Below are 12,612 nucleotides of genomic sequence, written 5' to 3' on the forward strand. Positions count from 1 at the left end.
GGGACAGCAGGTTAGGGAGGGGAGGACATATTGAGATGGCTGTTTGTTGTTTGCATCAAAAGCGAGCTTAAAGTTATGTGCGTTTGGAATTGGGAGGTGGTGAGGAGGAGGAGGAGGAGAAGGAAGAGGGAGGTCTGTCGGCTGCAGGATTCCATCACTCTTGGCAACCGTTGTTGAGTTTCCACGGAAACGCTCTGCAATGTTCTCTGCTTCTCCTTTGTCCTCCTCCATCACTCTCCTTTCTCTCTCACGCTCTCTCACTCAGTCCCATCTTTATTACTGTTCGACCTCCCCCTTGTGTTGCCACGGCGATGCTCTGAGTCCACCGCAGTGCCGGAGTGCAGAGTTGAGCTGTGGAGCTTGTGTAAGAAATCATCAGCTGACCACCTTTTGTGTTTTGTTGCTTTTGCTTTTTGGCTTTCACATTCTTGTGACCTTTCAACCGTCCTCTTCCTCACGGACAAGAGGCCATCCATTCGGATTGGCCGAGCCTGTCGGGTGACATCACAGGAAGTTGGATGAAGTTGGAGGAACTCAAGGACTCTCCTCTGCGATCAGCGTAGATGTTGTCACAACTCAGTCGCACTGAGAGACGCTGAGGAGAGTCACAGAGACCCTGCTTCTGGTCTGTGAACATCTCTACAAAATCTCTACAAAGGATGAACGATGATACAGAGGAAGCACAGCTGTCTGAGGGGGTGCCAGAAGATGACGAGCAGCAACAGGAGGGCACACTTTCTGAGGAGTTGGTGAAGAAAGAGGAGAATCAAGATCTACTAAAAGAAGAGCAGGAGGAGGTAGTGCAAGAGGAAGAACAGGTGGAGCAAAGTGAAGAACACCTGGAGAATGTGCAGGAGGGAGAAGAACAGCAGCAGGAGGATGAAGAGGAGGAGGAGCAGGTTGAGGAGAAGTCACACAGAGAAGAAGAACAGACTAACAAGGAGCAGGTGCAGGCGGAGCAGGAAGAACAACTAGAGGAGGTAGAGGAGCTGCAGCAAACTGAGGAAGAAGAGGAGGAGGTGGAGGGTGAAGAGATGTCACACACAGAGGATCAACAGACTGACAAGGAGCAGCCAAGCGAGGAAGAACAACTGGAGGAGGAGGAGGAGGAGCAGGAGGAGGAGATGTTACAGACGGACAAACAGCACTCTGAAGAGCAGCAGCTGCAGGAGGAAGAGACGCAGGACTTTGTTGACACTCTGGAACAGAACCACAACAATCAGGTCCTGATCCGACTGAGAGGCATGTGAGTAAACATAGTCAGCTGAGCCATGCAGTCCGGCTGCTGCAGATGATGCAAACCATGGGTGATTACTGATGATGCTGATGAGGATCAGCGAGCTACTGAGTGGCCGCCGGGACACCATCAAATGTGGTCGCTTGGTTGCTGTGGTGATGGTGTTGGCTTGGAGCGGGGATGGAGGGAGGATGAATGACAGAAAATTAGTGTGGAGCGGTGGGTGTGCGACAGGAAGAGAGAGGGAGAGTGATTGCTTGTGTGTGTAGGTGTGTGTGTGTGTGTGTGTGTATTTCAGTTGAGGTCTGTGTAACAAATATTTTCACAGTCGTGGATTCTTAATGTCACATCAGAAGCAGACATCTGGCTGGGTTTGAAGCAACAGCAGCAGAGGTTAGAGAGAGAAAAAAACAAGACAAAAACAACATGCCTTTTTGTTCTTCAGTGTTGCCATGGTAACGGTGGAGCGTTGCGATGCAGCAAACTATAAAGATTGACAGATCAGCAGCGAGACAGAGAGAAAGATATGCAAATGAAGGCAGGGTGCAGACAAAACGTTTGACTTGTTGATGCTTCAACCTGATAAATTCCTCAGAACAAAAAAAACAAAACAGATTTTTTTTAGTATTAAATTTTTTTCACTGCTTTTTCATTATGCACTGGAATTTGTGTGATTTTACATACAGCCTTTCAAACAAATGTTTGGTTTTCAACATTTTCCACATTCAACATTTCTCTAAACAGAAACACAAAGTTTTATACTTTTGGAGGGAATTGTATATTTCACAGATCCTCCATAATATTAAAACGATAGTGTGGGTACTTCCTGTTTCAACCTAACAATTTAGGGTTTTGATGTGTTTTTGTTTTGATGCATCCCAGAAATGCTCAACTAAAATCGTTTTTACAAAGTTGGGATACCTTTTTCTTTATTGTGTTCCTCAGTGACTTCAAGTACAGTTTCTTCAGTCTGCTAGGACTCACTGCCCTATGGGAGGATATTGATGGCTTTAGGGAGTGATATTTCCAAAGGGGTACTTCTTTGTTCTGCACAAATATATATATTTGGTAAAAACAGTTATAACAACTTTCTGAGAATTATAAGGACTGGGAGACCTACTATAAGCAGTTAAAAGGACCTATGTGTTTGCTATTCCACTGCCAGGGGAACAGTGTGATTGTGCAACACTCAGCCAACAGTCTGTGTTAGATGTACTGATGCATATGACATTAATCAACAACAACAACAGCAACAGTAGAGCACTCTGTGTATGGAGTTGTGTGTCATGGGTCTTTGGTTTAATTTTTAAAACAGGATTTGAAAAAAATGCAACAAACTGTCAGAAGATATTTAATGAGCCTAAACTCATATGACAGATGAGTTTACTTTGTGCTGCACATGTTCAAAAAGAGCCTGTCATAGCAGAAAACAGCAATGGTTAAGTAGTTTCTACTTCAGCAATTATAATACAATTTTAATAAGATGAATGCTGGAGGAGCATTCAGTTTGCGTGACCAATCAATGTCTGTTTATTGTGGACCAATCACATTCCCTTACGTCATTTAGGAGTCCCTACTTAGCTAAGAAAGAGTACATTTTGAAAAAAGACGTCAAACATAGTTATAAGAACTACACACAACCACATTTCTAGCAGTGTGAAAACAAACTATCATAGTTATAAGGACTGTAACCTGGTTCTCTGCAATCCAAAAGAACCTGATAAAGTGCATTTTGACTACAGGAACAAGGAGTCTCTATTTTATTTTACTCATGTGTTATTTAAATCACATTTAAGGTCCACAAAGTACACTGATATGGGTCTTGGCTCTTATAACTCCTTCTGAATGTTTGTACTGTAGCTCCTTCTCAAACTCTGCTTTTAAAAAATTAAACCAAAGACCCACAACATACAGCTCCAACAAGAGTCCGCTACTGTTGTTGATGCTGATGGTGAAAGACACACAGTGATGTATCCATTCTGTCAGACAAGTGTTGGAAAGTAAACTTGTAGGTTCTTATAACCTCTCCATAGTGGGACTAGGGGTTCTTATAACCCTTCAGGAGTTCTCATACACTTTTGGTCTAAAATTATCTATTGTTTATTAAACAGTTATAGAATGAAGAAAGTAAAGATCTAAATGAGTAAAAAGAAAGAAGTGAAGAAAATAGTAACTTGACTGTTGGAACCACCTTTACAACCTTAAATGAACCACTTTAGTTGTTAACAACTGGACACTGCATGATGTTTCAGTTCCAGCTACAGAAGTTTAAATGTAAAGCAGGTTTCTGTGATTCAGAAAGTGATGGTGAACAGCTACCCCTTGCGCTGAAAATGTAAAGGACCCTAAGGCAGGGGGAAAGTTTGAGAATGTGAATGCAAAAAAGCTTTTAAGTAAAGACACATTTTTGTAGTTGATAGTTAAGTAAAAGTAGATTAGAGCATCTTCTTGTGTGCACAGAAAGCCTTGTAAGCTTGAAAAATGTCATTGGACAAAGTCTGACCAGCTGTTTCCTTTTGTTTGTAGGCTGTATGCAAAAGTAGGCTGCAGAAAACAGCAATATTAATCTGAACAACCGATAAAGCACATTTTCTATTATATGCCCTCAAATTTGACTTATGAAAGGTTAAAAAGCAAAAAAGCACTCTCACACCAAAAATATGAAATGCTGATACACTTAGTGGAAAAACAAAATGTTCCTCCTTTGGTTAAACTGTGACCCCTCCGGTTTATCTTGTGATTCTCGAATGGAACCAGAACCACAAATTGAATTACTTTTGTAAACAATAATTACAATCAGTGAATTTTAGGCGTATCAGTTGCAAAATGGCTGGGATTTTGATTTTTCCAAACTATATAAAGACATTACATGTGAATCGTCTCAACTCCATATCCTCAAAGCTCAAAAGTAAACACACAAACATGAGCTAACAGCTGCTCAAAGAGTAATACACCTCTTCACTGTTTCTTTACTGTGGATGTTCTGTGAGGAACCACCACTCACACAATTAACCTCAAGTCAACTGATGGAAGTGTTTCTGACAAGAATAACTATCTATAGACACTTTTGTGCTCTGTTGGTCTGATTTATTAGATAAGGCACTTCCAAATGGTGCTAGCTATATTTACCTAACTATTTTCTGACCTCAGATCATTTTTTGTCTTTCAAAATGCTTTTTTTTTTTTTTTTTGAATAAATCTTCTACAGTATAAATGAGATAAATCATGTTGGAAAAATTGTGACCAGTCTACACAGGACTTTTTTTCAGTACAGTTACAATTTTTCTCTCACTCATTAACCATTTCAGCAGATAATAAAAGATAATGGCAACAGGATCAGGAAAAAGCAAGACAAATGTTAAAAAACAGTAAAATGGTATCATTGCTGTTCTGATTTATAGTTCACAAGGTAATAATGCACTTGTGTAAAGTGGTAGCTTCATTTCTAAAAGCCACACTGATTCATCCAAAACTTTTAAAGATTTTTATTTTTCCTACCAAAAAACTTTGTCTTTAAAAAGATACAAAGTAGCATAGATGAGGTCAGAAACATTTGAAGTTTATGATGATGATTTTCCCAGACAAAATTTAATTCCAAATTAGATGTATTGTCTTTGTTAAGAATTTTTCAGTAGCTTGAATATTTAGTGTCTATGAGCTGCAGCTAAGTAATTTTATAATTGCTCAGTCATCTAACAATAAATACAGAAAAAATACATGACAGGTAACAAAAGTGTGATGATTTTGGCTCCATAAAACCATCAACTCACAGAGAGCAGAACAACAGTGAACAGATTGAAACTTTGACGAGTAATCAGACAAGTGGCTCATTTATAAATGTTTTTGTTTTTCTGCAGGGGTCAATACAATGAGCAAACTCACATAAAAGATTTGGCAATTGTCATTCCTGATGCAAATTGAGCTTTAACCTGCAGCCTCAAGATTTCAAAACAACGGCACAGACCACCAAGATACCACAGTCTGGCTCCTTTTTAAAAGATGCTGCCAAATGAACAACCTGTTTTATATCTTAAAAATATGTTTCGTAGAGTACGTTTGTTGCCACACAACCATGTGGAAACTCTGAAGGAATGGCAGAACTTTCTCACATTCCTAAAGGTTTTTAAATGAGATCTTTAGCATGAACTGCATAACTGCAACTCTGCCCTGCTCTGTTTTCGGAGCCTCTCTTTGCATATTCTCCGAAATTTATGAACTATGAATCTGGTCAGCTGGTCTCTCAATGCAATTGATCAAATTTTCTCAATGGGAAGACTGGTCAAGGGAGAGTCCGCCTGCCCAGATGGGACATTTTTTGCTGGATACACAATGGATTCCTGGCAGAAGTGGAAGATTGTGTGTCTATCGATTTTTGTCAGTGGAGGATATGGAGGATCTTTACATATTTGGGTTTTTGATAACAGGATTTCTGCTGTTTGGATTAAGCAGTTACCTGACATATCTTAAAATTTGTTTGATGGGTTTGGCAATCTACACTCATACTGTGATGTACAAGAGCAGAATCGTAAGTTGGATGCGATCCTTTTACAGGATCTTAGGCTAAATGCGGTTCCTGGACTCAGGAATGATATGGGATAAATCTTGGAGAAAGTTGCTCGCTTGGAACAGGCGGAACGGACCTGAAATTTGGCTGTTTGGATTCACCATTGAGAAGCACCAGCAAGACTTTCAAGGCAGACGGAAAGCAAAAGTCGGCCTGACCCAAAACATTTTTTGTTATGTGAATCTGGCTCCCTTTGCTGACCTTGTCTGGTCAGCTATCTTCAATTTCTCCCTTGATTTTATGTAAACAAGATGCTCTGCCCCCTCCCTTGCTTAAGGACATCTGTGGATCTGCTCTGGGCTGGCTGATAAGCATTCCATCATATTATCAAAGACAATAGCCTCTGTGACGTGATTCAAGGACTTCTCTACAAACACACACACACTCATACAACATGCACCACACTGCCTTCCACTGCCTTCCACCCCGAGGAACTTGAAGGCATGAACCCTCTCCACATTCTCACCATTGATGTTTGTGTGTGTGTGTGGGTGGGGTGGGGGAAATCAATTTTGTGTTTCCTGAAGTCCAGGATAATCTCCTTTGTTTTTGTGGTGTTCAGTGACAAATTATCCACTGAACACCAGACTGTTAACTTCATAAACTCCCCTTTGTAGGCTGCCTCCCTCCTCCCCTCTTGAGATTAGCCTTATCACTGTGGTGTTGACAGCAGATTTGAGCATGCCATTGTTTTAATGGGCTGCAGTCCATATATGACCTCAGTCATATATGTAGAGACAGCACAGTAGGGGACTCAGCATGCAGCCCTGAGGAAAGCCAGTGCTCAAAGTATGGATGGAAGAAAGGTGCAGGCTAAACCTCAGAGTTTGAGGCCAAGCATTGTATCCAAGCATTACTGAGAGGAGGGAGCCCCAAAGTATCCAGTTTAGTGATCAGAATGTCCTGAATGATTGTGTAAACTAGTGTGGGCCAAAGGTAGAGGGGAAATATCCTTTGATGTCCTGAAGAACCAGTCTCTTGAAAAACTTCATATTTATGGGCGATAGTCATTAAGGATGACCACAGGTGACTTCTTTGGCACTGAGATGATTAGGGCAGATATTAGGCAGGGGAGAGTAATTGCTTATGTCAGTGACAGATTGAAAATCTTGATGAAGATAAGAGTGAGCCCTGAGCACCCTACTGAGTACTCTCTCTGGGCCAGTAGCCTTTCTGGGGTTCACTGCCAGGTGTACCTGTTTCATGTCATGCTCCTTTACAGTGCGTGGAAGGGTGTTGGAACCTAGTGAAGGTGAAGACAAGGCTGGAGCAGATGGATGTATTTGTGGTGACTCTAAACAAGCAAAGAAACAGTTAAGTTCCTCTGTGTGGACGTGCAGCTGCCTTGGGGTGGTGCCCGGTGTCTGTTTGCCTGGGACTGCTGCTGCCTTCTGGGGCTGGATCCACCTGTCCTTTCTGCTCTTGGGTGCTGTAGATGGTGGGCTGTCTACTGTTCACGGCACTCTTTTCACTGTGCATCTCCAGGTGGCTTGCTAGCACATATACACACACATAAAATGAAAACACTCATTTCTTTCTTCTTTTTCCTAAACAGTTTTTCTGTCTTTCTGCTACACATATGCTCCCCCCTCCCCCCACCCACCCACACACCTTCACACACTGATTCACAAAAAGTCCTGATGGTTGAAGGTCATACAAACAGGTTGCTAATACAACAATGTGGCCTGCCTACTCTGATGATAGATTCAGTCCTGTTTCAATAAAGTAAATCATGCATTTAGGATTCTCATTTTGAGATATGTTTTTTGTAGAGCAAATCTGTTCTGGCACACGTAGGCAACCATTTTATGCCTGATATGCCATAAGAAGACAAAAAAAAAAAAGAAACAGTTAAGTTCCTCTGCCAGTCACACAATCAAATCCCCTGTAGCATATTTGCCAACCGTCCCACATTGGGCGGGACAGTCCCGCATTTAGCCCCCCTGTCCCTTGTCCTGCATCACCCTGTGCGGAACAGCCAAAAGTCCTGCATTTGGCCCTCACACGCCACACTTTGTATTTCTCACGCAAAAAAAAAAACCAAAAACATGCACACAGCCTTTTTGTCACTTTAATGCTATATTTAGAGAGTTTTCAGATTCCTCTAGCATTTTTCAAAGCCACTAGTGACAAATCCAGTGACTTTGGCGGCTAAATGTGTGAAAGCACTCATTCTGCAGCGTACTGTAAGCCCTGCCCACTTCCCCAAGCACTGACAGCTGTCAATCTCACATCAGAGAGGAGACCCGCTCCACTCTGTGTCCACAGTAGCGCTCCCGCGCGCCCCCTTAAGCATGCACGGGAGTGCGATAGTGTTCGTGTGAGTTATGTTGTCATCTGATGACAGAAAGCTAAAGATGGAGAGGCAGAAAACTGAAGAGGCAGAAAGATAAAGATGTAGGCATGAAAGAAAGCTTCACGCTATGTTGTCCCACATTGACATTCCCAAATGTTGGCAAGTATGCTGTAGTAACATCCCAGTCTTTGCAGTTTGTAATGTTCTATAGCCTCTACTACACCCCTATACCTCTATTTTCTGTTATAGTCCAACTTGGCTATTTGAATTCCTCTTTTCCAAGAAGTTCAAGCAGCACTATAAAGAAATCTATCATCCAGCCTTAAATCTGTCATGTGCCTTGAGGAGTGAGTAGACCTGGCTAGTCATCCAGGGTTTCTGGTTTGGGAAAACCCAAATATTTTTATCCGCAGTCACATTTCAAAAGCAGAACTTGATATAGTCCAGAGCTATCCCTGAAAATATTTCCAGGTCCTGATGTTCAAATCAGCTCCAGTTTGTGTGTTTAAAACAGTCTTGTAATTCAGAGAGTGCATTTTCAGGCCAGATTGGACCAATCTTTGTGGCAGACCAGGTTCACAGTCTGAGGGGAGTGTATGCAGGGGTAAGCAGCAGGGAGACATGGTCTGACAGGCCACAGTGGGGGAGAGGTAAGCATGCACTATGTTAGGATACATATGATCAAAAATATTTCCCCCTTTCATTGGACATTTAGGCAGGCCTGATTTTATGTAATGGGTTAGCTTGTTTAGCTGCAGATTGTTCTGGTATCTTATCAGCAGCTGAGCTAAAGATCTAAGAAAATTAAACTGTTTTTACCTGCAGAATTTGTGTTTTTTCAAGATTCTGATGCCAAGACAAGTGCTTAGTTTGTGCCAAGTCCTGTTATAAACATTGACAGGTGAATGGATTCTGTCAGTTGTGACTCAGTGAAACACACTAGAGGTGTAAAAATAAAGCTGCTCTTCAACATAGAAGCTTGTCAACTATCCTGACAGAACTGAACTCTAAGGTTAGGGGAATTCTGTCATGGGGCATAAACACAGACCAAGGTTTGTTTTGTTTTCTGGAGGATCCTTCTGTTCTCTAAGAAAACACAGTATTAGGTAAAGTTGCCAAGCTAAATTCTGTTTGTGATTAATTTGATAAGTATTCTGTACGGGTCAAGTTTGACAAATATGTTGTGAATAATCAACTTCTGTTTCTAGAAGTGGCCTAAATAGAAACGGTGTGTTTTCTGCAGACAGATCAGGACTCACTGTAAAAGTCAGAGAACAGATTTAAAACACATGCTAAATGTTGTGAGATGATGAATTATCCTATTTATCCAATCCATCATGTCACCATCCGTTCATCCATCCATCCATCAATCCATGGAGAAGCGGTGACTATACTCCTGAATAGCCAAACTCCTCACCTTATCCTAGAGTCCACAGTGTGGAAGAAGCTCATTTCAAGTGCTCGTATTTCTAATCTCATTTTTTCCAACCTCTGCTTCTGACTGATGACAAATTTGTAATGTGCCAATCCCTGTAAGTGGTAGGTTCATAGGAGTGTGGTCCTATGTAGCTTCTTCGGGCTGACCCTAGTTGGACCTCATGGGCAAAAGTCAATAACCAGGCATAGGCAACACAGTTTCTAGTGTCCTTGGGACACCCATCGATAAGATAGAGGTTCACAGAGGTGTCTATCTAGATTTTGATTTTTAAACCTACCAAAGCAGTACTTGATGCTTACATTTATTCATAAATCATGAACTCTACGGATGCAGTGAGCTAAAACATGAGAATGCTAAACTCGTGTCTAATCTAAATGAATCATGTATAATCTAAATGGAATATAGGATAATCTAAAAACCAGATATATCTAAGCATGAGCTAAGACAGTCAAAAATAGTAGCTAAACTAAACAGATCTAAACATGACTAAATGTACAGAACTAAACTAAGTGTACAGGAAGCTAAAAACATGAGAAAGCTAAACTAAACAGTACCAAATTTCTAAATGGTACCAGAGGCCCGCTAAAACAGCAAATGTAAGAATTACTAACTAAGACAGAGAAAGAGGGAAGGGGGGGGGGATGAGACAAACAGCGGAAAGTGTGCGTATGTGTGTGTATTTGTGTGTAGAGACAGTGAGAAGACGGTGTAGTGTGTGTATTGTCTGTGTGTGTGTGTGTTTGCAGATAGGTCCACGAATCACGTCAGGCAGAGGGGGACGTCTTGTTTACATAGTTCCAGGAGAAATTTGAAGATAGCTGACCAAGCTAAATTCACAAACAAACAGTAATTGTTTGGTTCAGACATGTTTTTGTCTGTCTTGAAAAGTCTTGCTGATACTTCTCAATGGCAAATCCAAACAGCCAAATTCCAGGACCATTCCGCCTGATTCGAGCGAGCAACTTTCTCCAAGATGTAACCCATATTATGAGTTCCAGAACTGCAATTCCGTCTGCGGTCCTGTAAAAGAATCGCATCCAACTTGCGAGTCAGCTCCTGTAACAAAACAGTCAGAGTGTAGTTCGTCGAACGCATCAAACGAATTTGATAATAAGTCAGGTAACTGCCTAATCCAAACAGCAGAAATCCTGTTATCAGAAATCCAAATATGAAAAGATCCTCGACGTCTTCCACAGACAGACTCGATAGACAAACAGGATTCCAACGTTTCCAGGAATCCAACGTGTATCCAGTGAAGAATGTCTTCTCAGGGCAAGCTGGCTCTCCTTTGGTCAGTCTTCCCGTCAAGAAAATTTGATCAATTGTGTAGAGAGACCAGCTGACCACATCCATAGTTCAAAAATGTTTGGAGGAGTATGTAAAAAAGAAGTTCCAAAAGCAAGGGTGGAAGGGTCGGGGTGGGGGTAGTACAGGAGACAGAGAGACAGAGAGAAAACAAACACGTCCGCCTTCCACCAGGAGCAGAGAGAAAAAAACCCCACAAAAACACCCCAACAAATGTCAGACATGGCCTTAATTTCCACTGATGAGGAATTATTGAGTGATGATAGGAGCAGAATATCAAATGTATAACACAACTATCCAACGTGTCATGCCAAAATATTTGAATGATAGATTATGCTGTGAATAAATGCCATCATTGAATGTGAAGTAGATAGGTTGCTGACTGTTTTGATTCTAATCCCAGTGCTGATGTATTTTCACTTGTGTCTAAGTTTATTAGTAACAAAAGACAGTATGCTTAAAAAGCAATCAATTTACCAAGACTGGTCACAGTGTTTATTATAATTATTATTATTATGAAACATAAGTAATGACTGATTTTCCTAAGAGATGAAATGTTCATACCACGGGACCAAGGTCTCCAAGTCATGATTTACGATGTTAGTGTCATGTGTTTGACACAATGCTAATATTTTTTTATAAAACAAAACAAACAACAAAACAAAACAAAACTATTTTTTTAATGATTAACATTGATAGAATGCTGAAATGATTGTATATCCTTAGAGTGGAGGTCCTCTAGGACAAATTGGGATCAAAATGAATACCTATCTGTACCTAGATAAGTTATTAAATTTTAATAGAATAAATTTTTGTTTTGGTAGCACAGCAGAATAGTGGTTAGAGGTGTCATCTCCCAGCAAGAAGGTTGAAGGGTCACTTTCTGACCTGGGGCTTTTCTATGTGGAGTTTACATGTTCTCCCTGTGCACATGTGGGTTTACTCCGGGTACTCCGGTTTCCTCCCACAGACCAAAAACATGCATGTTAGGTTCATTGATGACTCTAGCTGTCCCTAGGTGTGAGTGAGAGCAAGAATGGTTGTTTGTCTGTACATGGCTCTGTGATGGACTTCATACCTGGCCAGGGTGTCCCCTGCCTCTTGCACAATGACTGCTGGAGATGGATACGAACTCCCTGCAACCTAAAAAGGAGAAGCGGGTAAAGAAAAGAGTGTACTTATATAGCATCTTTCCAGCCAACCAGGCTACTCAAAGCGCTTTATAACACAATCTGTGCCCTCATTTACCCATCCACACACACATTCATACAGCACTCTGCCACAACCCTACAAAGCTAACCTGAATAAATCTTTCTATAGAGTCTAATCAGTGCTTTAAACTTCATTTATCTATCAATGGGGCACACATCAAAGGCAGTGAGGGGTTCAGTATCTTGCTGAGGATGTCATGATTTCTAGCATTTTTGAGTTTGTTCTTAGTTTTGTTTTGGGTTCTTGTTTTTCCTGCTTTCTTGGGTTTTGTTTTTTCCTTTTGAGTTTTATTTTATACTTTTGGTTTTGTTCTCATGTTCTGTCTGTCTCTGCCTCTTGGTTCTGTCCTCATGGTCTTTGTTTGTCATTATCCTCTCTTTGCCCTCCGTCTACTCCTGCTTTCTGCCACACCCATCTCCACCTGTCGTCAATCTTCGTTACTCACCTGTGCCCACTTCACCTGATTATCCCCAGTGTTTAAAACCCGGTCAATTTCTTCACTACTCCGCTGATTCATTGCTCTTGTTTTCCTGTCCATGCATGTTCCTTGCCTTGCCTTG

General features: G+C 41.3%; 1 protein-coding gene across 1 annotated transcript in view; it reads left to right on the plus strand.

Annotated features, from left to right (window-relative positions):
- Nucleotides 1-12,612, plus strand: part of LOC108243554 (phosphodiesterase 1A, calmodulin-dependent) — a 66,587-nt gene continuing 53,975 nt past the window's right edge. The window contains exon 1 of the mRNA XM_017429085.3: nucleotides 1-1,246. Coding sequence (XP_017284574.1) covers nucleotides 660-1,246 — 587 coding nt within the window. The 5' untranslated portion in view covers nucleotides 1-659. The remainder of the gene's footprint in view (nucleotides 1,247-12,612) is intronic.

The sequence above is a fragment of the Kryptolebias marmoratus genome, linkage group LG6 (assembly GCF_001649575.2).
Source record: "Kryptolebias marmoratus isolate JLee-2015 linkage group LG6, ASM164957v2, whole genome shotgun sequence".
In the NCBI taxonomy this organism is placed as follows: Eukaryota; Metazoa; Chordata; class Actinopteri; order Cyprinodontiformes; family Rivulidae; genus Kryptolebias; species Kryptolebias marmoratus.